The sequence below is a fragment of the Penicillium odoratum genome (assembly GCF_028828045.1).
Source record: "Penicillium odoratum strain IBT 22623 chromosome Unknown utg000001l_segment0_segment0, whole genome shotgun sequence".
Taxonomy (NCBI): Eukaryota; Fungi; Ascomycota; class Eurotiomycetes; order Eurotiales; family Aspergillaceae; genus Penicillium; species Penicillium odoratum.
Window position 1 is genome coordinate 1,251,909 of NW_026643143.1, and position 25,412 is coordinate 1,277,320.

The 25,412-nt window shown below is 48.8% G+C and overlaps 14 protein-coding genes across 14 annotated transcripts; 6 read left to right on the forward strand and 8 right to left on the reverse strand.

Moving 5' to 3' along the window:
• Positions 1 to 363: 363 nt before the first annotated feature.
• On the forward strand, positions 364 to 1,965 carry N7520_000449 (putative amino acid permease; the record flags this gene model as incomplete). The annotated part of the gene is made up of 2 exons (XM_057134384.1): positions 364 to 1,867; positions 1,925 to 1,965. The coding sequence occupies 2 exons, from the start codon at positions 364 to 366 to the stop codon at positions 1,963 to 1,965; spliced, it is 1,545 nt and encodes a 514-aa protein (XP_057000320.1).
• A 575-nt stretch (positions 1,966 to 2,540) lies between these two features.
• On the forward strand, positions 2,541 to 2,907 carry N7520_000450 (uncharacterized protein; the record flags this gene model as incomplete). The annotated part of the gene is made up of 3 exons (XM_057134385.1): positions 2,541 to 2,591; positions 2,647 to 2,717; positions 2,763 to 2,907. The coding sequence occupies 3 exons, from the start codon at positions 2,541 to 2,543 to the stop codon at positions 2,905 to 2,907; spliced, it is 267 nt and encodes an 88-aa protein (XP_057000321.1).
• A 253-nt stretch (positions 2,908 to 3,160) lies between these two features.
• Positions 3,161 to 5,105, reverse strand: N7520_000451 (triacylglycerol lipase family protein; the record flags this gene model as incomplete). Its single annotated transcript, XM_057134386.1, has 4 exons — positions 3,161 to 3,898; positions 3,952 to 4,753; positions 4,807 to 4,937; positions 5,022 to 5,105. 4 exons carry the CDS (start codon positions 5,103 to 5,105, stop codon positions 3,161 to 3,163), a joined length of 1,755 nt encoding a protein of 584 aa, XP_057000322.1.
• A 492-nt stretch (positions 5,106 to 5,597) lies between these two features.
• Positions 5,598 to 6,601, reverse strand: N7520_000452 (60S ribosomal protein uL6; the record flags this gene model as incomplete). The annotated part of the gene is made up of 4 exons (XM_057134387.1): positions 5,598 to 5,648; positions 5,707 to 5,884; positions 5,965 to 6,268; positions 6,556 to 6,601. 4 exons carry the CDS (start codon positions 6,599 to 6,601, stop codon positions 5,598 to 5,600), a joined length of 579 nt encoding a protein of 192 aa, XP_057000323.1.
• Positions 6,602 to 8,184: 1,583 nt separating this feature from the next.
• On the reverse strand, positions 8,185 to 9,083 carry N7520_000453 (glutaredoxin; the record flags this gene model as incomplete). The annotated part of the gene is made up of 3 exons (XM_057134388.1): positions 8,185 to 8,501; positions 8,570 to 8,942; positions 9,009 to 9,083. The coding sequence occupies 3 exons, from the start codon at positions 9,081 to 9,083 to the stop codon at positions 8,185 to 8,187; spliced, it is 765 nt and encodes a 254-aa protein (XP_057000324.1).
• A 754-nt stretch (positions 9,084 to 9,837) lies between these two features.
• On the reverse strand, positions 9,838 to 12,543 carry N7520_000454 (alpha/beta fold hydrolase; the record flags this gene model as incomplete). The annotated part of the gene is made up of 2 exons (XM_057134389.1): positions 9,838 to 10,736; positions 10,785 to 12,543. The coding sequence occupies 2 exons, from the start codon at positions 12,541 to 12,543 to the stop codon at positions 9,838 to 9,840; spliced, it is 2,658 nt and encodes an 885-aa protein (XP_057000325.1).
• A 1,370-nt stretch (positions 12,544 to 13,913) lies between these two features.
• N7520_000455 (uncharacterized protein) lies at positions 13,914 to 17,850 on the forward strand (the record flags this gene model as incomplete). Its single annotated transcript, XM_057134390.1, has 4 exons — positions 13,914 to 14,198; positions 14,247 to 15,861; positions 15,918 to 16,031; positions 16,091 to 17,850. The coding sequence occupies 4 exons, from the start codon at positions 13,914 to 13,916 to the stop codon at positions 17,848 to 17,850; spliced, it is 3,774 nt and encodes a 1,257-aa protein (XP_057000326.1).
• A 92-nt stretch (positions 17,851 to 17,942) lies between these two features.
• N7520_000456 (sterol desaturase family protein) lies at positions 17,943 to 18,989 on the reverse strand (the record flags this gene model as incomplete). The annotated part of the gene is made up of 1 exon (XM_057134391.1): positions 17,943 to 18,989. The coding sequence occupies one exon, from the start codon at positions 18,987 to 18,989 to the stop codon at positions 17,943 to 17,945; it is 1,047 nt and encodes a 348-aa protein (XP_057000327.1).
• A 1,334-nt stretch (positions 18,990 to 20,323) lies between these two features.
• Positions 20,324 to 21,433, forward strand: N7520_000457 (aldo/keto reductase; the record flags this gene model as incomplete). The annotated part of the gene is made up of 3 exons (XM_057134392.1): positions 20,324 to 20,414; positions 20,479 to 21,013; positions 21,076 to 21,433. 3 exons carry the CDS (start codon positions 20,324 to 20,326, stop codon positions 21,431 to 21,433), a joined length of 984 nt encoding a protein of 327 aa, XP_057000328.1.
• A 198-nt stretch (positions 21,434 to 21,631) lies between these two features.
• On the reverse strand, positions 21,632 to 22,322 carry N7520_000458 (mitochondrial 54S ribosomal protein bL17m; the record flags this gene model as incomplete). The annotated part of the gene is made up of 2 exons (XM_057134393.1): positions 21,632 to 22,045; positions 22,107 to 22,322. 2 exons carry the CDS (start codon positions 22,320 to 22,322, stop codon positions 21,632 to 21,634), a joined length of 630 nt encoding a protein of 209 aa, XP_057000329.1.
• A 351-nt stretch (positions 22,323 to 22,673) lies between these two features.
• On the forward strand, positions 22,674 to 23,107 carry N7520_000459 (MICOS complex subunit Mic12 family protein; the record flags this gene model as incomplete). Its single annotated transcript, XM_057134394.1, has 2 exons — positions 22,674 to 22,694; positions 22,754 to 23,107. 2 exons carry the CDS (start codon positions 22,674 to 22,676, stop codon positions 23,105 to 23,107), a joined length of 375 nt encoding a protein of 124 aa, XP_057000330.1.
• Positions 23,108 to 23,326: 219 nt separating this feature from the next.
• On the reverse strand, positions 23,327 to 24,121 carry N7520_000460 (DUF5315 domain-containing protein; the record flags this gene model as incomplete). Its single annotated transcript, XM_057134395.1, has 1 exon — positions 23,327 to 24,121. The coding sequence occupies one exon, from the start codon at positions 24,119 to 24,121 to the stop codon at positions 23,327 to 23,329; it is 795 nt and encodes a 264-aa protein (XP_057000331.1).
• Positions 24,122 to 24,248: 127 nt separating this feature from the next.
• N7520_000461 (uncharacterized protein) lies at positions 24,249 to 24,588 on the reverse strand (the record flags this gene model as incomplete). The annotated part of the gene is made up of 2 exons (XM_057134396.1): positions 24,249 to 24,432; positions 24,551 to 24,588. 2 exons carry the CDS (start codon positions 24,586 to 24,588, stop codon positions 24,249 to 24,251), a joined length of 222 nt encoding a protein of 73 aa, XP_057000332.1.
• Positions 24,589 to 24,653: 65 nt separating this feature from the next.
• rps23 (40S ribosomal protein uS12) lies at positions 24,654 to 25,344 on the forward strand (the record flags this gene model as incomplete). Its single annotated transcript, XM_057134397.1, has 2 exons — positions 24,654 to 24,912; positions 25,038 to 25,344. 2 exons carry the CDS (start codon positions 24,654 to 24,656, stop codon positions 25,214 to 25,216), a joined length of 438 nt encoding a protein of 145 aa, XP_057000333.1. The 3' UTR covers positions 25,217 to 25,344.
• Between the last annotated feature and the right edge of the window lie 68 nt (positions 25,345 to 25,412).

Here is a 25,412-nt window from a genome sequence, read left to right on the forward strand (position 1 = left end):
CCCTCTCCCGCCAAACTTCCCAATCTGTATATTGAATCCTCCTGGGCATAACCTTGGAGATCGCGAGCTTATCAATTACAGTATTTGAAAGTGTATCCCGAGCAGGGCTTGACCTCCGCATTTTATACTCCGTACATTCTAGTGGCGCATCTGTGCGACTATTCCAGCTGCGGCCCTTCGTTCTCCGCAGACGCACAAAATGCACGGGTTATCCTCGCTGCAGGGGATGGGCAGTACTTGGTTTTACTTTTCCCTGACCATATCAAGTGCAATCCTGGAAGGTGTCGTGGCCGTGGAGTACGTCACGACTACCTTTTGCTGCGATAAACACATTGAACATACATTCTCTTGACAATCTCCATAATGGATATGAACAACGACAAAGTCGTTCCCCATGGTGTTGACCATGAAGCTGGCGAGATCGCCAGCATTCATGAGCTTGCCGAGCTTGATCGCTTGGGATACAAGCAAGAGATGCGTCGCAACCGATCGGTCATCACACTGCTCTTCCAGACACTGGCAATCGCGGCAATTCCCTATGGTGAGGGAAGTCCTCTGATCAGCGCCATCTATGGTGGCGGACAGCTGTCCATTTTTGTAGGATGGATTGTAGTCTGCGTCCTGGATCAGTGCATTGCCATGTCACTGGCCGAACTAGCCTCTCGCTATCCAACCTCTGCAGGGCCATACTACTGGTCTTTCCAGATCGCCCAATCCTCCAAGACAACCATCTCCTTCATCAATGCCTGGATTTGGGTGATTGGTAATTGGACAATCACCTTATCCGTCAACTTCGGATTCGCCTCAATGCTCTCCGGCACAATCTCAATGTACCATCCAGACTGGAACGCCAACAGCTGGCAACTCCTCTTAATCTTCTACGCCATCTGCCTAGGTTCCTTAATAATCTGCACATTCGCCAACCGCTACCTCCCTCAAGTCGACATCGCCTGCGCCACCTGGACAGCCCTCACAATCCTAGTCATCCTAATCGCCATTTCCGTCAAAGCAGACGTAGGCCGCCACAGCGCCTCTTACGCCCTTTCCCACTACGACAAGTCCTTCTCTGGCTGGGGCAATTTTACCTTCTTCATCGGCCTCCTCCCACCAGCATACACCTTCTCCGCAATCGGCATGATCTCCTCAATGGCCGAAGAATGCGCCCACCCCGCCACAAAAGTCCCACGCGCAATCGCCCTCTCCGTCCCCGTCGGCGGCATAGCAGGTCTCTTCTTCGTCATTCCCCTCTGCGTCACCCTACCTCCCTTAGAAGAAATAATCAACGCCCCAGCCGCCCAGGCCCTCCCCTACATCCTGCACAAAGTAATGGGCACACCAGGCGGCGGCCTCGGACTCGTCTTCCTAGTCCTGGTAATAACCCTCTTCTGCTCAATAAGCATCACCGTCGCAGCCTCACGTTGCACATGGGCCGTCGCGCGCGACAACGCCCTCCCACTCTCGAAAATCTGGGCACACGTCGACCCCAAACTAGGCGTGCCGGTCTGGTCTCTCGTCCTCCTAACGGTAATCCAGATGTTACTCGGGCTCATCAACCTGGGCAGCTCGAGTGCGTTTACGGCGTTCGTCTCTGTAGGCGTTATTGCGTTAGCAGCGGCTTACGCGATTCCTATTTCTTTGAGCTTGCTGAATGGTCGTTCGGAAGTGAATCACGCTCCCTGGAACTGTGGGATGGTTGCGGGGTCGTTTTTCAATATTCTTGCTTTGGCATGGATTGCGTTTGAGTTGGTTCTGTTTAGTATGCCTACTGCTTTGCCTGTTACGGCTACGTCGATGAATTATGCGTCGGTTGTTTTTGTGGGCTTTATGGCTATTTCGGCTGTTTGGTATGCGGTTTATGCTAGGAAACGTGAGTTGCATTCCTTCCTGGCTTGGAGTTGGCTTCATACTGATCATTCTTATTTAGATTACAAGGGCCCACCTGAGTCTGATGCTTTGGATGGTTGAGTCATAACTTATATGGCTTTACTTTCGGGCTCCTTCATATCATACTATAGTCTGGTAATCGAATTGAAGTCCAATGAGTAGTTCGGACCACTTGCATGTATACGGCATCACTTTGCATCTCCCTAGTCCAAATACAGAATCTCATTCTACATATCCGATGTATCCATTTCCGAACCAGTGGTGATGGTGGATGTAGCGGACGGAGAGAGGTAAATTTGACTACCTAATTTCCAGCTTCATTTCCAGCTCTTAAGTTTCAACTAGAAATCAAAGCTATATCTTTTGCTTAATTATCATCTAGGCATACCTATCCATACTATATGCCGAACTACTGTATGTGGTACCCATAGACAGATCTGCAATAATATTTCCTAACATGGCAGACGCCCCACATGGTTATCACCACATTACGGAGGTTACACAAGTTTAATCTATACCGATGTCCATGGGCAGGGCTAATAATGACGTGTACTTGTATATACGCGACTCGCTTTAAACCCCGCTCATCCCCGCCAAATTCCCTCAACTCCATTCTCCTCCTTCACGCCAGCAACGAAATCTCACCATCTATCAACATGCCTTCCGGACAAAATTACACGATCAAAAGCTCTGGCACCAATAGCCAGGTAAGTACACTCATACTCACGCATCATATGAACGACTTTCTAATACGAAGTCCAGGGTAACCACTACTGCGCTCGTGATTATGGTTCCAGCGCCTCCAATTCGAATAGCTATCACTATTCCAACACGTGAGTTGATATGAGAATGATTTGGATATTCGCTGATGGCCTCAGTGACGGGTCTTATTACTACTCGAACTCCAATGGGAGTACTTACCACAACAATGGACATGGCGGCTCGACTTACACTCCGCCGTCGGGTTCGGGTTCGGGTTCGGGTTCGGGTTCGGGTTCGGGCTCGGGCTCGGACAAGAAATAGATCTTTGACCAGATCTGCTCTACAGTAACTAGCATCTAGCTGCTGCTCCCGAGCTAATTTATTGCTGTGATGGACGAACGGGTTCAGCCTCTGGGTGACCTTGAATTGGGTTATCTAGGCTTTTGAAATTTACTGATAATCGATTCAACTGTTGAACAATCCGATAATAAGTTTCATGTTTATGAAGTAAAACTAGCTTCATGACCCAAAGACTTATGACTCGTACTAGCTAGACTGCGTTCTGATTGTATTGTCATTCAACAAGATGGCCATTCCCACTCTCAGTTTCACCCTCTACCTGTCGTCGTCGTCGTCGTCGAGGTACATCTCCATTAATGATAGGAAGTACAGGTGGAGGAAGGGATTGATCACTTGGTCTCCGCCGACGAACAAGCTGATATCCTCTATCTAGCTCGATCTCAATAGCTTCACGGACCTTCAATGCACTAACAGCCGGCCAAACGCCTCGCTCGCCTTTAAGAGTCCAATCTGCGACCTGTGCTCGAGTAGGTTGTTGAAAGAGCCGGCCCAGATCCGTAAAGGATAGGTCCGGGACAAGAGTCAGATTTGGGCCAGGTATTGTTTCATCAATTAAGAGGCGGCTGAGGGAGCCTGGGAGGAGGCCAAGGTAATCTAGTTGTCTGAGGCGGTGGCGGAGCTCGACTAGGATCAGTCGCATGAGGGATCGGGAAAGATTGTGCCAGCCGGTTTGGCGGCGGTCGAGAAGGTTGAGTTCAGATCGTAGGAATGGGACTAGGTATGGACGGGCTTGGGAGACGATGAAGTGATTCACGTTGAAGAGCTCGGCGATTCGGGCGAGAGGTGATTCGCCTTCGTTGTAATGGACATGCCGCCATGGCTGGAAGACTGCGTCTTGTGCATGCGGCCAGGGTATGATGGATCCGGTCTCGTCTTTGCAGTAGATGGTCACCGGGGAAGAACGTTTAGAAAATGACGAGGCGTTGGAGGCCGCAGCGGCGGACCATATCAACTATCTGCACGTCAGAGAACCCTCAAATCAAAGAGCATATAGAGTGAACTTACCACATTCGGCGCCGTAAGGTAATTGAGCAGATTCGGTGTGCCCGTCTTACCTGCCGTGGCTACTGTGATGTTCAAAATACGCTTCGAGCGAGCATACGCCTCTTCAAAAGTCAAATCTCCAACATTAGTCCGCACGCATTCTTCAAGCAATTCCATATCAAACAAGTGACCCGTTCGAAGGAATCGCTTTACCCGCCGGAAGAACGTCCAAAGCCAACCTTCAGCTTTATTAGCAGATGAGTCATTCGTATGGCCTTTCCACCGCCCATCAAAAGCAGACAGATCGATAGTATCGCCCTCTAGCAACCCAAGCAGTTCGCTCTCCGGGTGGATACCCACCAGAGCGGCAATCATGGCACCTGTAGCAGTACCAGTGATGATCCGAGGCAAAAGCCCCTGTAAATGCAACGCCTTCACAACACCCAAATGACACAGCCCAAACGCCGACCCGCCTTGCAACAACAGGGTCGTACGCCCAAATGCCTGGCGCGTATCATGCAGCAACTCCAGCTTCGCCTGTGACGTAAATCCATTGGCATCCCCAGGCACCGGTTGTAGCGAGGTGACGTATTGGATCGACAAGGCAACCTGTGTGGTATAATCATCTATCAAAAGCTTCGTACCGGCGTACGCATGCGTGAACAATTTCGTAGATGTGATGTTGCCCAAGTTGCGCACTAGTCCGGAGCGAAGGAGGTTCACAAGCGTCTGAATATTTTCACTTTCTCGGGCGCGCATCAGTGCTTCCAGTCGACCTAGGATTAATCGGTGATCGTAATGTCTACTGATATTATTCTGGCGCCTGTAATTAGAGATTAGTGGGAATGTACGGAGCTTGCTGTAATGTGTCCATACCAAAGGTCCTTGTTCAGAATTTCGTCCAGCTCAAACGCAGCTGCTTCCCACTGCTCATAACTCTCTGCTGTTTCGAGGGTATGGAATAGTTGGGACCGAGGGGACTTGGAGTTCCACCATGATAGGAGCTTCTGTGAGCTTTTGGTCAGTCAAGGTACTCCACTAGCTTGGAAGCAAGCCCATATTCCCCGCGCCAACCTTAAGCAACCACTTACATGTTTCCAGAACTGTGCGACATCCAGCATCATGCCGAATATTGCTGTTAAAAAACTCCACATCTTCAACCACCAGGACCCCATGTCTTGTGGTGGGGGAGGACCAGATTGAAGGGGGGCTTAGTTGGGGGGGAACTGGGGCTTTCACATGCTAACTATGGCGTCACGCGCAGATAAAAGACAAATTGAGATGAAAAAGTGCCGAGTTGATTCAACTCATCAAGTTTGAACAAAAGATTATAAGTAGCAACTTAAAGAGTAAGGCTGATAAGGCTGGTAAAGATTGGCAAAAGCTAAATTTTAAAGCACGACACGGAGGATCCAAGCCTAGATCGGACCGAAGTCTAGTCCTCTACTGCTCCCTCACAATTCCAGTCGTCTAGAGTCCAGACCCAAATCGAATTACTCAATTCCCATAGGAATCTAATTTACAATCTGATTATTCAATAACATGGAAAATCATGAATTTGCAAGTCGTTTGATTTTTGTCATTCCGCTTTTTGCTTCCTATATGCAAGAGGGCGAAATTGAAAAAAGAAGCTCTCCCGGACACCCGAACCCATCAAGCGTCATTCTTTACTCCTCAATAATGTTGGTCTTCTCAGACACGTACAGACCGTCCAAGAACTATAAAATTGTTAGAATATTGAAGGTCAGATACAAGGAACGGCTAAGTTTCACATACCTTACGGATATCCTTGTTGCGAACGCGGCAGATCTGCTGGATATCGGCGGCACTCTGGGAAACACCCTCGAGGGAGTTACCGGAAAGCTGGAGCTCATCCTTGACGTTGGCGGAGGGGACGATCTCAACACCGGGCTGAGCAGTGACGCGGCGGACGTACTTCTCACCGAGGAAGTTACTGAAAGAAATAGTCAGTATCCATGTCCTCTGTAGTTCCAATCATCGAGCCTATTGTAGAGGTATCAAGGCTGAGCATACCGGATCTCAACATCGGCGCAACCGGTCTCGGGGTTCTTCTCAATGTTCACGTTGATGGGAAAGTGAGCGTAGACGTAACGCATCTTGTAGAGGAAACCGCGGGTAACACCGATGATCAGGTTGTTGATGAGGGTGCGGACGGTGCGGAGGGTAGCGACACCCTTGCGGACACCGTGGTGCAGCTCGATCGAGATCACGTTGGCCTCGGGGCGACCGAAGGTGACGGCGATGTGGGAGAGGTCCTTGACGAGCTTGCCACGGGGACCCTCAACGGTCACGATGCGCGAACGAATGTGAACCTTCACTGTAAGAGAGAAAAATATGAATCAGCCAGAGGTCCAATTTTTCCCTTCATGTGTCCAAATTCAAGGTATGTGATTTCGTCCGGTGCATGTTGAAGCCTCGAAACAAAATCTCATAGGTTTTCCTCCAGTGTCGTCGTTGTTGCTGGGCGTCTGCCACGAATGGTAGATCATCGTCGAGCAATCCTCCGATTCATTGGACATGAACAGGTATCGCACCCGCCTCCCACATTTTCCTCCACTATAATCCGTCCTGGAATCTCGAAAATAGAAAAAGTCGCATGCTCACCATTGTCCGGAATGGGCAGCCGTTCCTCGGAGTGAATGTACCGCATCTTGACTGCGTGGGTGGTGTTGGCCGAGGGGGTGAATTGTCGATGTCGGGAGGATCAAAATTCGGGTTGGAGTTGTTGGTGGAGCGAAATTGTATGTCACGGGGTTGTGCGTCGCTTAACCACAAATTGGGTTTAGCGTAGGGTTGCTTATCTACTTAGTCATCCAGATCTGCTTATCGTCACATGATGAGATCTATCGGCTTATCTAGTCGTTCATCCTCTAGTAACCAAGACTTGACTTGCCGTATTCGACGATAACTGACTATTTTTCTCAGCTGACTTAGATCAAATCATTTGACTCTGTGCTTTCCTGTATCTTAAAATTAATGAGCTCTGTCATCACTGACAGCTTTCTAGTGGGGCCTTGCAAGTTGAAATGGGATAAAAAGATGGGTTGCAAAGTAACAGCACTAGTCCGGATTAGGATTCCCTGTAACATTTGTGGCGTAAGAGAGAAACATCTAATTATAAAATGACAGCTGCACTTGAATATGATCAAAATTCTCCTTAGAATCCAATAATTCTTTCTAATCTAAATTAAATTCTACTCGGTAGTGTGAAATTGAAGGTGCAGATGCAGGTATTAACCCTGAGACATCTTGAAAATTTTCATGGTAAAAAATTACCTAAAAAAATGAAAATGATATAGACATGATCAGAAATCTATCTGGAATCCAAAAATCATATTCAATCTGGATTCTATATAGTGACATGCAAAGATATAGCCTTGAATGCCAAGGAATTTGAAAGATGGCCATATCAAACAGTATGCCCCAGGCAGAAATATCTATGAAATGAGTATTACATTTAGATACGATCGGAACTCTCTCTAGAAATCATATTAAGACAAATTTCTATGCAGTTGTAAGCCCCAAGCAATTGAAAGCCATGCCCAATATCTGTGCAATGAGTATTGCATTGATATACTTATGATCAGAACTGTTCCTATAATCCAAGACTTATCTAGATCAAGTTCTATATCATATGTAAAAACAGAACTTATCATTTGGAATCCTTGGAAGGTTTCAAAAATTGGCAAAGTTGTAAATGGTTCATACACATCTTAAACAATATAGCCTTGCTTCAAGAAACAAGAAGATTTCATGTGATAAGATAAGACCAAGAAAGGTTTGGATTTCAAAGTGAAGAGCTTCGTTATGACAGTAAAACCTTGAGACATCGCTTATAGAGCCTGATTCTATACAAGAAAAGCCCAAATAGCATAAACTAGTAGTGCTTGACAACTCGTTATAGACCACATATGACCATGTCTAGTTCAGTAAGGATTAACAATGACGAAAAGACCGAGGGCGTCAGGTGATTCTCCTCCGCCTTTGCACTGTCCACTGCATGCTCTATCAATCGATTCTATTGAACGCTGTCTTCCTTACACTAACAAGCAGTATCACGAGAATTGGTATAAGTCCTCACAAATATGACTGTCAATATCAAATTCGACCATTCTCCAAGATATACTTGTATTATCACAATTTCACTCGAGTAGCCAGACCCGTTTCCCAGTTATTTACAAATACAATACAACGCCAACCCATGATCAGATACACCTGAGAATATAATCAACCTCACGCGTGTTGTTTTGGTGGGCCTCGCGACACATCCGCAACCCACTTGCCGCCATACTCCCGTAGCTTTGACGCCAGGTCATCGCTCTGGTCCAACGCAGCAATATCATCACCTCCACCAATACTCTTGCCATTGACCAGAACATTGGGAACAGTGCCCCGACCCGTGCTCTCCTTGAGGAGGGCCTGTAGTTCCGCTCCGATGGGGTGCTGGTCGAGCTCGACGACCAACGGCGCAGGCGAGATGGTATATCCATCCAATAGAATATGTTTGGCTCTCTTGCTGTGGGGACAGTAGGATTTCGAGAAAATGATAACTGGTAACGAGGAAAGTTAGCTTAAGAATCATTATGAAAAGTCAGAAGACGCATTGGTGCAAACATACTAGGTGCGCGCTTAAGAATGGCATCCAGCACAAGCTTTGCATCCACTTTTTCCTCCTCTTCAGGCTCGATATCGGATGCGGACTCAGATGCAGATCCCAATCCTGAGCCTTGCTCGGGCGACAAAGCATCCTGAGAAACCTTCTTGGGAACAGTCATCTTCGTCCGGCCGGCAATAGAGATCTCCTCCATGTCATCATTCACGTTCGCGACAGGAATAGCCGGCTTCTCTGCACTGCCAGCGCTTCCTGACCCCCCGACAATGGGTTTAACCACAGTATCCTGGATCTTCGCATGCTTCGCATCCTCCTTCGCCCTCATCGCTTCGAGGGTTGATTTGTAGAACTTTTGGTTTTGAATACTGCTTCCTTCGCCCTATTGTTCCAGAACATTGTTAGTATCCACGCGGTAAGAACTCAATCCCCGATAAAGACAACATACCGAGTAATAGAACGTCAGGATGATGATCGCGAGTACAGCGATCGCGAACAGTCTTGTTCGCCGTTGAGAAGGCATATTGGAACGATACTTTGGTAAGTATCAAGATTGAATCCAAGATAAAGATAGACCGGCTTGGATTGAGGGAAGGCGAAAAGCGCGGGCAACGTGACGGGTGACGGGTTCTCGCGCCAAGAACCAAGAAATCCGCCGATCAGGGTTCCGCCAGTGACAATCTTGCCCCTCTTTTAATTTACTCCGTACAGACAGGCCAAATATAGATGGGATACCCGAAATGGTATGATGTCGTGTGAAATGTATCAAAAATGGGGAATCAGAAGCACTTGAAGGTGGGGTTTCTTATAAGGGGGGGATTGTCATGTTATGTTATCCCTGAATGCGGGCTCGGTGGACTCGGTCTGAGCGCGATGCTTGGCAGGAGGTAAAAATTCAGGTCAGGGGTTGAATTATGATTGATGATTTATTAAGTCAAAACAAAGCTAGCTAACGTGGGTATTATGCAAAATCACAGGGTCTTTTGGGTCTGGAGACATGTCCACATGTGAAATCAATAGACGGGACATCAGCCACTATTAAGTTTAGGGATGGGGTATGTGTGTTTGTGTAGGGGGGACAATGACAGCAATGAGTAGGCGTGTCACGGGACAAATCCTCAGAGCCAGCTGGGGATATAAAAAGGATGAAGGGGATTAGGGATGGCAGGATGGCCCGGTCCACCAGGACCGGACCTCGTCACGTAGAACATAACGCAAAATGATAGAAAGTGCTGGGTTGAGACCAGCGCGGGAATAAACTCCAACATATTCGTTGATCATCGGGTTTGGATGGAGAGCCCTGGTCGGGCGGCATGAGCGGTTGCTCGGCGCTTGCCCTGGACAATAGTCGTCCAGTCTTCCCACTCCTTGGCAATCTCCGTGAGGACACTGCCCATCACACCGGCCGAGGCCATGAGACCGTGACCCTCGCCTTCAAGAATTCGCACCTCACAGCGCCGCATGGTTTTGCCCAGCCAGTTGATATTCTCCACGGGTACGCGGGTATCCTTGCTGCCGTGGTGGATCACGACGGATCGGGTGATATCCACGTAGCGGAATCCGATGGTTTGACGGCGTTCCAAACAGATCAACAAGTCGACCGCCGGGTTGGCGTTGGCGGTGGCAAGTTCCCAGATCCTGTGTGTTAGGCGGTGATCATAGTCCTGTTGTCGTTCGCGCTCCTCCTCGGGGGACTTTGCACGAGACCCAAGGGTTGCGTCACTCTTTCTATACGAAGCGTGGGAATGACTGGATGGCTTCACATCTTTTTGTGCCTGGGCTTCAGCGATATCTTGCGCAACGGAGTCTGTATCGGCGGCCGGTGCTTCTTTGATAGCCTTGCGCTTGACCCGCTTGGGAGATTTGGGGAGACTGGTCGTGATGCTTGCACTGGTGGCGCTCATAAAACTGGTATTGGCCACCTTGAGGAGAGAAGTTGGGAGAGCGCGGAGGATGCGTTGTGAGTAAGGGACTGCATTAGTAGGAGCCGGTTCCTTTTGGGAGCCGAGGCTGGAAAGTTGAGATGGAGGAATCCAAGGGGCCAAAAGATGAATGCGTCCACGAATATGCTGTGGAATTCGAAGAGCCGTGGCCAGGGCGTATATTGCCCCGGCGGAGTGGGCCAGAATGGAGAATTTGGTAACTCGTAAGTAGTTACAAACAATAGCAACGTCATCTTAACTTTCATCAGTACAAGAACTTGTGAGTGGGTATTGGAACTTACCAGGCCAGCTGAGAGGGTTGCTCGGTTCGTCAACTTGGTGTGGTCCACTTTCACCCACACCGGGACGATCCAGAGTGACCAGTCTCAGGTTGAGTGTCCGAGCCAATTCATCATAAAATGCCGGGAGATAGCGGGTGAGACCCATTCCAAGGCAACAGAGAACAACATGACCTTTGGGGTCACCTACCTCCGAAAATGCGATAGTACGGCCAGTGGTAGGATGTATCACCTTCTGGGTCAGTTTCGGAGAGAATGTGTATTCTTGGACCGCCAGATCAATTGAATCAGCACTGGATGGACGTTCGTGATTGATCGAGGAGCGAGCAGCAATGCTTGGGCCCGAAGGTGATCGACGATGGCCTGGCGTGGGTGAGACGGGCTCCAGAGACGTCCTGTATCGTGATTTTTCGTCGAACTTTTCAGACGACTTTGGCATCTGGGGCGCAATGTTGGTCGGCTTCGATGCCAACGGGACCCCAGTCTTTCCAGTTCGACTTTTACCGGTCATGACAGAAGGCGATGGTGCGCTATCATTCAAGACAGAACGACCAACCTTCACCGGCCCGTTCAGGGCTCCATTCAGGGCCTGACTAGTACTGCGTGGAGGCTTTGACTTTACCGGTGTGGTCTTCGTGGATTTCCCAGGGGTATCGTCTACTTCTAGTTCGGTCTTGATCCTCTGTTGTTGATCTTTCAACTCCTGGATTCTCCGAGTAACCTGTTCGGCATCATTACTCGAGCCTGGTAGTCCATTCTCTGGACTGGACTCTTTACTGGCAGTGGATGGGTATCGGCTGTGGCGAGCGGATCTTCGTTTCCCTGAGGATTGGCTGTGTCGGTGTCGAAGAGAGGAATCGCGAGTGGGAATAATTCTACCGCTTCCAATCCCGCCCGGGTTGTTCTGGTCCGGTGTGCTCTGAGCAGAGGGATGCTCTTTGGCGGGAGGTGTACTCGCTCCATCTTTGGAACCCGCCTCCTCGGCCACATCCGCCATGGAATGCATGGAGCGCAAACTAGCCCTACTGCGAGGCACGTGTCGCAAACTGTCGTTGAGACTACTCGTCTTTCGTAGACGTTCGAGCGGAGTGTCCTTGTCGCCTGATAAATCTCGTGATGAGGATTTCCTTAGCAATCCAAATGTGCCTTTCAAACTCTTGGTCCGACCCCCAGAACTATTAGAGGCGAGGCTGACCGCGGTTGAAAGACGGGGACCAGGTTCCGTAGTGATCGTTCCGAATGTAGATTCCTCTTCCGGAACCCTTACTGACGAATATGAGTCCCTCGATGCGGGTCGGGCAGAATCGGTCTGTTTACTGAAGGGTTTGAATCTGGGCGACTTGGGGGATTTCGGCGACGGCGGCGCTCTGGCCATGCGGATGACGGGTGACAGCGCCGCATCATCTGGATGCAAGAATGGGCAGCTAGGGGGTTCTGGTTCCTCGATGTGGCTGCCGAAGCTCATTCCAAATCCATTTTGCTGGGACGGAGGGATAGTGAAACACGGTGCCGTGTGCGGCACGTCGGGCAAGCCAGGATCAGAAGAGTCCTTAGAGTCGATTCGGGGCACGTTGTCGAAATGCGAGTTCAGGGGCACGGAGATGGTTGAGAGGGACGAGATTAGCGATGAGATCACTTCAGGCGACGTTGGATCGGCCGATGTTCCTTGACGTGAAGGGAGTGACTTGCGACGGCGACGGCGACTAAGCAGAGCCGACTCAGCGGGTTTGAGCGTCGCGCTATTGTCAAGCTGCATGGCCATTTTCAATAGTTCAAGGGGGATTTATTGAGGTAAAGTTCCCCGAGGATCAATGAGATATGCAGGGTATATCGATATACCGCCGCGCATGATCTACTGCAGGGCCCTAGGATATAGAGGTCTTGCGCACGCGGGGCCCTTGCGAAATAAAACAAAAAAAATCCCCCCTTACTCCGTCGGAATCGACGTGGGGCGGGATAGCTGATAAGACCAAATCTTGAAGGTAAGGATTAACAAGATCAAGGGGGGTGAAACGACTGAATGGAAGAAAAGGAGTGAAAAGAAAGAAAAGAAAAGAAAGAAAAGACTATAAGGAGAGAAAATGAAGTTCAAGATAGTTTGATGTACGGAGTACGGGATATTCGGGTTGAATATGGAGAAGTTTTTTTCTAGTTTAGCGTTTGCGTACCTTTCTGGTCTCCACAGTTAAGATGGATCCTAATTTCCCACTCGTTTGTATCCCCATTCAGGTATGGATGATCATCGACGCTCTGAACTCTAGGGTATTTAGAGGACGTGCGACTATATCTCTATCTATAACTATACTATATTCCTAGATGCATAGAAACATGTGCAGCTTAGGTATGTGTCAATCGTATTATAACTCCACGTGGGCATATAACAAATGCGATCCATATATGGAAATTCCAGAAGAACAAGCTTGGAGCCCTGGAGAGCCCCTTTAACATGCCAAGAAATTTGCGCGATCTCGGAGATTGGTCAGTCCACTCAAATCCCAGGGTCAGTCCGATTTCTTCATGACCTTAGCATAAGCTTATACTGAGGCTAAGGGATTTGATAAATTTTCTCACGAAATAACAAAGCAAATACCTATTTGAAATGACCCATTTACCTTAAACGCCATTGAATATACTAATACTTAAATATTTGAAATTAGACATTTGGTGGTGACATAACTGCGCACTTTAGGGTGGGAAATATATATCCTCTTGGCAAACATACCTCAATATTGATGGTTTTATCTAGTATGCCCAACATTTACCTTGAGTTTTTCAAAACTTATTCCAGGTAAAAGTGACATCTACTAGGTAGTATCTAGGTACAACTCAAATATTAATCATTGAGTGGTCACAAAGCATACATGTGTACGATCAACTTACAGTAAACAAACCTTAAGTATACATGCCTGACCGCCCGCGACGGCAATAATTCACGAGCTTGGGCCGTGTTGTCGTCGCATGTCTCCTTAAGAGGTACTCAATCTTAAACCTTTCCATTCTATTGAAAACCCTTGAAACTCAGGACTGGAGAGTCTCTCTCAGTCAGTGACCAGCATTGGCAAAATCCCAAACCGACTACCACTGGACTAGAAATGCGGTGACCCAGCTCACACATCGAGCCCATTGTCCGCAATGGACGCATATCCCAAAGACTACGTCAACCACAACCTCCCTCTAATCTTACTTTCAGGCCTAGAAGCAGACGGGGTTGATAATGGAGCATCCGTGGATTATCCTTGTCTTGCTGAGACCGGACCTAGGATCTTCTCTGATTTCCCCCCGCTGAGCGGGGCCGTTGCGGAGGAGCTGCGGAGCGCACTCTTGGAAGAGGATGGCTCCCAGAAACCTTGGAGATCAACTGTCAGTCCAAATGGAACAGCCCCTGTAATAAAGTACAAGATCAAGAGTACTGGTCGAGTAAGGTTTCCTCCGTGTTTGGGAAGCATCCTGCTTATGTATCATTAGTCTTATCAACTGCCTCCGCGGAAAGCAACCCGTCCACAAAGTTCACCACCTACGAGTCCCACCAGTGACCCAGATAGCAACCATCCAGCTGCCAGCGCACCATACATTCTTCACTCTCCAATTTCACCGTTGTCTCCCGGTTCTCCCACCTTCCCAGATGGTCTCCTCACTCCGTTATGGGTGACAAAGCACCAAGATCTTGTCCCGGCCGCAGTGATCAACTTTTTCCCCTTCTCCCTCGATCAGAACATGAACTCACTGCGAGACAATCAATTGAAAATCGAGATCAATAGCCTGAAGGAGGAGTGGGCATCCTCGGGGGTTAAAACACGGTTTGTGGTGGTTTTGATCTCGGAGGAGGGCGACGGCGGTCTGACGGGGGAAATTGATGACCGCGTCGCGGCAATCCGACGATCTACAAACCTGGACCAGAAGTCTATCTTTATTATTCCGCCGGATGCCACATCTTCGGAGCTAAAGGAGTTTGCGACATCACTGTTCTCGCTGTTGCAACCTTCCGTAGTGGAATACTATCGGGACTTGTCGAAACATGCCCGGCGCAAGCGGAACAGGGGCAGTATTCCTCCCCCAAGTGCGCCACCAACTAGCGGCACATCCCAGACTTTATCGTTCCAAGGCTGGAACGTGCGATATGAATTCAAGCTTGGCATTTTCGCTGAGTTCCGCCAAGAGATGGATGCTGCGTGTCGAAATTACGAAAGTGCATATGATACATTGTTCGGACAAGAGGTCTTTGAGAACATTGCAGGCTGGGATCCTCGGTTCAATGATGCGCGTCTGTTGGGTGATGCCCTCGCCATACGTATCATCCGCTGTCTACTATGGACAAATCAGACTACAGCGGCAACGCGTTTTTGGGTCGATCACAGACTTCGCACCCAAGACATTGTCAACCGGAGAGGTAAAGGCAGTAAGAATTATGGATGGGAGGCTTGGGAAGCACGATGGTCTATGATCATGGCCCAGCTCATACGCCGCGCAGAAACATCTCTATCAATGGAGGGCTCTACTGAGAAGGGATCGGATATATCTTCAATATATAGTGCGCCCGAAAAAGCCATCCCTGCAGGAGAACAAGTCAGCCCGTGGGAGCATCTTCACCATGAGGGGTATTGGTTATACCGCTCGGCAAAGCATACTATGCGACGACAAGCTTTGGCAGAGCGAATCCCCGATGAAGATCGGATTACTCCCGGTCAATCACCTGCCTCTCAGATCGCCAGCAAATCATACTTGTATGATACATACCTAGCCCCGGAGACACATCTTGAATCCGCCAAGCCAGGACAAACAGGGTTCGATCACTCGCATCTGATTTTAAGCACACTGCAGGATGCTCTTGGTGAATTCTCCAAGCGGAGTCAAGTTCGAAAGGTGGAACACATTAGCTTGGAGATCGCCGAAGAACATTTAAGAAATGGCTCCTGGTCTGAGGCATACAATGTTTTGCAGCCCCTGTGGTCAACCCTGACCTGGCGTCAATCGGGATGGTGGCACTTGATGGAAAGTTTTGGATGGGCATTGAGACAGTCTGCTCTTAAGCTACAGCAGTGCGAGACGGTCTTACGAGTGGACTGGGAGCTTCTTAACAAAGGTGGGCTCTCATAATAAATTTGCGTATCACGAATCAAGGCACTCATTGATCACTAGTTTTCCCACCAAGGTCTACTTGGCATTATGACATCCACAAAAGCCTCGAAGATGTTCAAACCGAGAAGCCCAAACCGTCCGTCGTTCTCCGGGCGGAGGACGTCATGACTAGTTGTGAGTTGATACTGCAGATGATTAATTTCCTAGCGAACTGACATTTGATCTCTACCCAGTAACTGCATCTCTCGTTTTTGAAAAGTCCGAAGGAAATGTCGGTGAACCTCTTCACGCTCAACTCCTGATCACATCTTGTGCCCAAAAATCTTCATCACCCATCAAACTTTCAGAAGTGAAGCTTGTATTCGAGGGGTGCCTTCGCCCTGTCAAGCTTCAATCCGACCAAAATCAAAACTCCGACACAACAACCTCATCTTGCATCTCATCAATATCTCTGCGGGAACCTAGTACCCAAGAAGACTCAACTCTTCAATCCCCAACTAGTGGTTTGACCAGTCTGGTTGGCGTTGCTGATTTGACAATTGGTCCTTCTCAGACTAAGATTTTCAACCTGACATGTATTCCTCGTGAAGCCGGAGAAGCTCAAGTTGCCTCAATAGCTATGCTCGTGGAAGAGGAAAAGTACGATCTCACATATGTGATCACAGATCACAGCACCCGGGAATCCTACTGGTGGCAGCATAACAGGAGGGGTGCATCTCGCAGAAGGATCGGAAAAGACCGCGATGTTGGCAAATGCAAGATCATGCCCAAACCGCCCAAGATCCGCATTTCCACTCCTAATCTCAAGGACACCTACTATACTAATGAGCGGGTGGCGCTGCGCATCAGCATTCACAACGAAGAGGACGAAGCGGCTGATGTTTCGACCGAGATCAGGTTGTTTGGGCCTGTGGAATCAACTACGAAGCTCAAATGGCTCGATGCAGATGAAATGTCCGACCCCGAAGAATCAGGGACAAGTTCTCCGATCGAGGGTCCGTCTCATTGTATCAAAAGGACCGTTGGAGCTATGGAACGTGCTTCCGATAAAGATCTCCTTATTGTCTTGGACGACACCCAAGAGGCTGCGAAACACACCCTGGAGATTTCTGCAGTATATCATCTCGTCTCTGATGTCCAAACACCCATAATGAAGACGATTACTGTGGAATTGTCATTTATCCGGCCGTTTGAAGCCAACTACGATTTCTTACCTCGAATTCACCTTCAGCCTTGGCCGAACTTCTTCTCGGTCAATGATGAATTGATTGGTGACGAGACCAGCGAAACCCCAGGTGGCTTGTTGCAGAGGTGGTGCCTCAATTCCAAATTGGTTTCATTTGCCCTGGAGCCTCTCGTGATCGAGCAGATGTCCTTGAAGCTTCTGACCTTGAGTGGTGGTGCCATTTGCAATGTCGAGTCTGAGACTCTAGTTAGTCCAGAAACTCCACAAATCGCGGCGGAGGAGCTGCGTGAGTCCAATTTCTTCCTTGACATACAAAAGCTCACATTGGGTGATCGTCGACCGTCGGCACTCAACTTTGCATTGGAAATCATCTGGCGCCGTGCGTCGACTGATCCAGAGAATGACGGCGATACTACTGTGACCATTCTTGAAGTCCCTCGCTTTGTGGTCCCGATGGGCGAGCCTCGGGTGCTTGCTTCAGCAACTCCTTCCAATGCTCTACCTGGTCTCATTCATCTAGAGTATACCCTTGAAAACCCATCCACTCATTTCCTCACCTTCAATTTGATGATGGAAGCTAGTGAACAATTCGCCTTCAGTGGCCCTAAGACAATGGTGATACAGCTGGTTCCACTAAGCCGCCACACAGTTCGATACAATATCCTGGCCGCAAAACGCGGTCTCTGGATTCAGCCCCAGCTGGTGATAGTGGACACCTACTTCAACAAGACTCTCCGGGTTCTTCCGACGGGCGACATGCGCCCGGACAAGAAGGGGCCTTTGGTGTGGGTTGATGCAGAAGATTAGAGAGCCCTTCGTGGCCGTACTTGTGAAATATTTGACCATGATAAATGTCCTTAAAAACATCTATATCTTGATTTCTGTATACCATATAAATTTCAAAGTAGAGGCATAGTTACCCGATTCGTATAATCGACATTATCCTTGACACTTTCAATCCTCTCATGACAAGTCCCAAAGATCCTATCCCACAACCGAGTCTGCTTCCCATAATTATGACTCTTCCTCCACCCATATCGATGATGAAGATCATGATCCTCAATTACCAATTCCGCATCAAACATCTCCAACAACCAATTCACCGTCGATGGAGCACCCCCATGAAGCCGAAGTCCACTGTGTCCAATAAACTCTGAGAAAGCAATATACTGAAAACAAATCCACCACTCATAAAACCCCATCGGCAGTCCTGCAAACTTCATCGTCGTATATGCCAGCAACGGAATCCCAGTAATATCCATAAACTCCTGCTCATGATCCGCATACGCCGAAAGCAACGGATTAGGATGCTTCGTAAGATGATGCCTGCGATGATACTTCCACAGCGGCCCAGACGAGTGCATCAGACGATGATACCAATAGAACCAAAAATCCACCGTGATACTATACAACCCAATCTCCAACGGGAGCCACTTCCACTGCAGCGAAATAGGCGTCTGACCAGGCTGGTATGTCAGATACATGGACATGATCATCCGGAATGCCGACGTGGAGATCAGTTCTCGAAGAACCTTGCCCACCCCAACATCCGGGATATCGTCTCGCGGGTGTTTATCGCCGTCCAAGAACCCATAGACCTGACCCAGTCGACGCATGATATGCATTTCATGGATCCCATTTAATTTGAAGAAAGTAGAATACAGAGCAAAGGCGGCGAAGACATTCAGGTTGTGGCCTGTCCAGAGCGTGTAGACGTGGTGTAGAGCGAGTGGGAAAGCGGCGTGTAGTAGGATCCACAGATGAATAGACCACTCCCGCATAGCGGGGATCTTGTCTTTCTTGGAGAAAATGGGGACTTCGGCGTCGAGGTCGATAAGGTGTAGGCCTAGGATTTCGATCATCCAGTGCCAGAATGTCCACTGGGATTGATCGTGGCGCCATGTAGACGCCATAGAATCTTGTGGATTGGCCTTGCGGCTAGACATTTTCCAGTTTAATATAACAGCAGCGTAATGAAGGTAATAAACTTCCTTATTCCAATTTAATCTAGAGGAAGATTATGGAAATTCTTATATGTCTGTGCCACACCGAAGTAGTGCGACATGTGAAGTCATGATCATCCCCATGACACATCGTAGGAGATTCTGAGATGAACTTTAAAGTCTTACGCGAATCAACATACTCTGACTCTAAACTAGACTTCCCTAGCGCGAGGATCTTCAGAACTTGTGATTGAGGCGCTGCCTCGGTTACCGGATATTGCTAATGGAATAGGTGGGGAAGCTCCACTGGTTCAAAGCCCCAGAGGTAGTCTGGGGTGAAAGATTATTAGAATCTGTGATGAGGCCCGTTGTGGTATGTGTTGCGAGGCTTGGTCTGTCTAAGCGAGGCTTATACATTCGATGACGAGACTTGAAAACCAACATTGAAGCAAAAAAGGTAAGAGGTAGATAGGCGAGAAGCAGGATTATATTTGCCATTGGAACTAAAACTGGATTTTCTCAAACACGCTGTCTTTTACACGAGTGAAGTCTAAGCGCAGATTTAGTATAAGCAACTGGAGGAGGTATCACCATCAGCCGAGTACACAGGAAGACAAGACTCCAAAACATTAGCTTCTCGACATGCTTCATATCCACCTAACAGTGTATTTGAAATGGGATATTGAATGAAGTTTGCTGGTTTACGCGACCGGGAATACGACAGATTCAGATTTGGCAGTTCGTGAAGTTGATCTTAAAGGACGACTTGATGCCGGAGGCTTTAAACAGTCGAGAGCTTCTGCTTCATTCTTTTTTGTCTACATCCCAAGGTTTGGGGGTTACAAAGTCTTCAATGAAGGGTTCTTATACAGGTTTAGAGTCCTTCCAAACTTCTTCAAATCTTTCTCCAATCCCTCATTGTCAAGAAAAAGGAACTGTCAGTACATCAACTATACAGCCCAAGAACCTCCGAACCTCCCAGAAGTTGTATATAAATGTTTTATATAACTTTATTTGACCAATACCGGGTCGTTGATAGTTCACCTAGGACAAAAATCAACTTACTGTGTACAATTATCCACCTAACCCCGAGGCTATCGGATTCCGCTCGGAGTTAAGAGTTGACCTAGACAAAAATCAATTCACGGTATAAAATTGATCACTTACCCCGCAGTTGTCGGATTCCACTCGGAGTTAAGTAGTAAGCCCATAATGTCAAGTTAAGAAAAACTTCGTCATATATCAAGAACGATTGATTACTCGAGTCGAAACTGAACCGTCCTTTAACTTCAATATGGCCAGTAGAAAGATCTGCAAAACCGTCTTCCCACTCAACAATGGTACTAGAATTCCCAAATTCAAGAAATAAACCCGTTGACAAGTCCATAGGAACAAACCTCCCCGCCGTTGGCCTGGGTACATGGCAAGGTAACCAGCCATTCTGCCATTTTCCCAGGCTCAAAACCACACTGATTCACAAGCAAAATTTCAGGCTCGGACAAGGAACCAGTCCATGACGAAGTCCGAGACTCAATCATCCACGCCCTCCATCACGGCTACCGTTTAATCGACACAGCCCAGCGCTACAATGTTGAACCAGCAGTCGGCGAAGCAGTCCGACGGTCAGGTATTCCCCGCAGCGAGATAACCGTCATAACCAAATTTGGAGCCGCGTGGCATCATGATCCAGCCCAAGCACTGCAGAACTCCCTAGACGCATTGGGCCTGGATTATGTCGATATCTTCTTAATGCACTGGCCTTGTGCCGCGACGCCAGACGGGAAGCAGTATCTACCTATTGCTGAGAGTCCGACTTTTGTTGAGACGTGGAAGTTGATGGAGAATTGCATCGGGCCCAGTTGCAAGGCTATTGGGGTTAGCAACTTTACGCAGAAGACGCTGGATGAGTTGTTGGCTGTTGCGACGGTTGTTCCCGTTGTTAATCAGATTGAAGTGCATGCGTTTAATCCTAATCTTCGATTGGTGCCATATTGTCACGAAAAGGGCATTCGGGTGATAGGTTGGAGGTGAGTTTTAAAAGATTTCTGTCTTATATCACATAAAGGGCTAGGATTGACCTACTTTTTAGTACAATGGGTGGTGGGATGATGCCGCCGGGTAAAGAGATTCTTACACATCCGCTGTTCAAGAGGATTGCGGTTAACCACGAGTGTTCTACTGGGGTGGTGGCTCTTTCATGGTCAGCTCAGCGGGGAATCTGTGTGATTCCGAAAAGTAGTTCGTTGGCTCGTATTGAGGAGAATATCAAGCTGGTGGTATTGAGCGAGGCTGAAATGACCGAGATTGACGAGCTACATGTCACAGCAGGGCAGTTTCGTATTGCAGGCCAGACCCAGAGAGGGTGTGGCGAAAAGAAGCCGACGTTGATGGGTTGGACGTGGGAAGACTTTGGGTGGGAAGATGCTGAGGGAAACTGGTTGACATGATGTACATGGAAACTTCAATTATAGAACATTTTAGACAAACAATTCCATAAGAAAATGAAAAGGTATTGAAATATTTTATACTATACACAGGCTATGTCACATTGGGAAACAAAGACAGAATGCCAGAAGAAAAACTCCTATGAAATCAAAAGAAACGAAGCCCCAACTGTCAGTGATACAATGACTTGGCTTCAACACCTATTTTGAGGTAGTCTTAGCTGAGGCCTCCGAAGCCTTCTTATCCGCGATCTTCAAGTTTGAAATAGCACTCTCCAACGCCTCAATACCCTCCTTTCGGAACTGAGTCACCTTCCGTACGTTCAGCGCGGTAAGCTGATTCAAGTTCTCAATACCACGCTCGCGTTGGCGCAGCACGGTGCGAGCTGTCATGGCAAAGCGCATATCCTTGGGTCCATCAACAAGTTCCAGAATAGCACTGGGGGCTTGGTCGTGTGGCTTGCGCTCGGGGTCATCTGTGCTACCCTTGGGGCGGTTGTAGTATTCGTATTTCTGCTTCGGCTCAACACGGAGCACGCGGGTGTAGCCACCAGGGCGTTCGGCGTAGCGTTCACGGAGGGGACCGAAGAGTTTGGGAAGGATGGCGTGAGGTTTCTATTGTGTATTAGTGCATTGTTTCGGAGAGAGAAAAAGTATCCCAAGGAGAGTCACGTACATAGAAAATCTCCAGTGCCCGTCTCCGACTGGCCTCAGAGTTCTTCTTACCCAGGGTGATCAACTTGTCTGCCAATCGCTGAGCCTCCTTAGCTTTGGCCCATGTCGTTGTGATTGATTCATTCTCGAAGAGTGAGGTGACCAGGTTGCGGAGCAAAGCCTGTCGATGCGAAGACTTGCGACCCAGGTGTCGGTATTTTCCTCCACCGCCGGCCATGGTGAGGGTTTGAGGGAGATGTAGAAGGGTAAAGTAGAATGCGTAGCCCCAATTGACAGAGGAGACTTAGTTTAGGGACCTCTGGTGCAATCTGGTTTGGGGGGGATATCTTGTAGTGTTTGTAGGGGAGGTTCGGGACAAAAGATTCGAGTTCGGCCGGCCAATCGGAGAGCTGCCACCGCCTTGGCCGACTTCAACTTTTCCAAGATAACAACGAGGTGCATGCCGATTTACACTATTTACGTGAACGGCTTATCACGATCACAATTTTCGCGCTCCTTGATCTGGTCTGGCGGCTCGATACCATCCAGTTAACAAGCCTAAATCCAATTACAACACCGGGGCATCGCAATGGGGTTCTTCGCCGGCTTTGTATGGCGATTTCTGCATACCCCACGAAAGCATACGCTGATATTCTTCTGTCTAACTAGTGTAGCGGGTTTGCCCTTACTAGCTCTGTCCTTTTCATCACTATCCAAGTCCACCGTACCAACCGGTTAGAACAACGACGGGCTATCCGCGAACAAGTCGATCAGGTAAACTGGCTCGCCGCATCCGCTGGCGCATACGACCGTCGCTTTGCTCCACAAGATATTCCACGAACATTGGAGGACCGCCTTAAAAGAAAAGAAGATCGGATTACTACGAAGGAGGTTTTGAAGCATCGGTGGAACCAAGAAGTCGAGAAGATCTCTCGGAAAGCGCATGAGACTCGGTGGGAGGATATACGAGACACAGCAGTCGGTGGATGGAAGTCTGCCACAAACCTTTTCAAGAAGGAGTGATGTGATCCTCCCAGATCAGACTGCTAAGCAGGGCGGTTCTGTCTTCTGTTAATGTATTACTATTTAGGCTTGCATGACTAGCACTGGCGTTTGGATACCCCTTGTCATTATTGGAATTGACGCAGTGTGCGAATATAGTACATGAATTAATATTACCGTATGAGCGTCCAGCGCTGATTCGTAACGGCATTATGCACCATCCTTGGATAGTGCTCGACCTTATAAAGCTGTGTGAGCAGACAAAGGTTCGTCTGTTGTCGCGCTTTCTGTATCGCTCCAGATATCTTTGCTCTCTCGCTCCACAGTGCGCATGGCTTGGGATACCTCCTCAAGCTTTGCAACCACGTCCAGCACGCCTTGGTTGACGCGGTCAAAGTAGCGATCATTCGCCTCTCGTCGCTTACGCGCAAAATTGATATCCTTCTCCGTCTCCTCATGACGCGTGTGCAAGAAACGGTCTCCTGCTGGATGCTTCTCAGTCGATGGGGCATCGGCAGCGACAACTGAACCAGGGCGGCGAGCAGCGCTATCTCCATCTGCGGTGTTGCGACTGGAATCGGCAAGTTCATCATCTGCCTCACTGCGTGCCCATGCCTGAGCGAGTTTCAATTGCTTCATGCGTAAATCTTCTAATGCTTCAGCGTGTTTCTCACCGAAGACGTGTTCGCTCGTGACGGCGCTCAGTTCGACCTCGGATAGAGCACTCTGCATCTCCTGCCAGATGGCATCTGATCCGTCCACATCGTTTCTTGACGGACGTTTGGAGATGAATGGAGAGAGTAAGCCTCTCTTCTCCGCGTTGGCACGATCACTGATGCGGGACTGGTTCCGATCGAGTGGTGGAGGTTGACTGCCGACGGGAGTTGCCAGTGTTGGTGCTGGTTGTACAGAGAGGGAAATGTTAGAGGCGTTGTGGGATGGAGGACCCTGAAATAATACTGGCGGGGGTAGCCGCTGTGGGCCCGAAGGGGACGGTTTTCTTAAGGAATCCATGGTGGTTGTGGTTGTTGTCATGTACTATTGTAATTATTGGAGGAGCTCCATAAGCGGATCTGAAGATAACGGGGGGCTTATCGGCTTATCGCATGGATGACATAATCATTGATCGACGGGTGGGGGTTAATTGGATCAGGTGACTCGCTTAGGGCAAGCGCACAAAGTCACGAGGCAAAGCGTCCCAAGCAAGCGAGTCGCTGGCGTTCAAGGCAATTCCGAAACCTTCGACTTTTCGACATCCCACGACCCAAGCCCTTTTGGCGACAACACCCATTTTCAGTCGGTACGTATACCGTTGTTGATATTCCCGCCCAACAAGAGGATAGTCTCTGGAAGTCGTGTTTGTGTGAAGACGAGATCCTCACCATCTCGTCCTGCGCACACAAAGATTGTCCAGATCCTGCACCTTCATTCAACCTTCACCAACATCCATCGATCCCCACACACACACGAACCACGTTCGAGAATCCTTTCGCAAGCGACATTGAGAAGAACCGATTTACTAACGCTGGTTTCTTCGTCTTAGTTGAATCCAGAATAATCCGACAATATGGGTAAAGGAAAGCCCCGTGGACTCAACGCCGCCCGCAAGCTCGAGGCTCACCGCAAGGATCAGCGCTGGGCTGATCTCGGCTTCAAGAAGCGCCTTCTCGGAACCGCCTACAAGTCCTCCCCCTTCGGTGGTGCTTCCCACGCTAAGGGAATTGTCCTTGAGAAGGTCGGTGTTGAGGCCAAGCAGCCCAACTCCGCTATTCGCAAGTGTGTCAAGGTCCAGTTGATCAAGAACGGCAAGAAGGTCGCTGCTTTCGGTGGGTTATCTCCGCTCCGTGTTTGATATATGTGGATTTGGACATGCAATTCGACCCGTCCCTCAAATTGCATCTACCACTACATCGTCATCCAAGCCAGGCGCTAACATCTATTTCTTTGATAGTCCCCAATGACGGTTGCTTGAACTTCATCGACGAGAACGACGAGGTTCTCCTTGCCGGTTTCGGTCGCAAGGGTAAGGCGAAGGGTGATATTCCCGGTGTCCGCTTCAAGGTCGTCAAGGTTTCCGGTGTCGGTCTGATGGCTCTCTGGAAGGAGAAGAAGGAGAAGCCCCGCTCTTAAACGAGTCAAAAAGCAAAATGCAGGGGTGGAGGAGCAGGATCGGTATCGGACAGAAAGCCCGTCTCATCAGCGCCTGGATTTCATGAGAATTTTTTTTTTGGGAAATACTACCCGGTCGGGCTTTCGTCTGGGATAACGTGTGCGAATTACAACAATTTGATACAATTCCAAAAACAAATGGCGCTATGATCTTCAT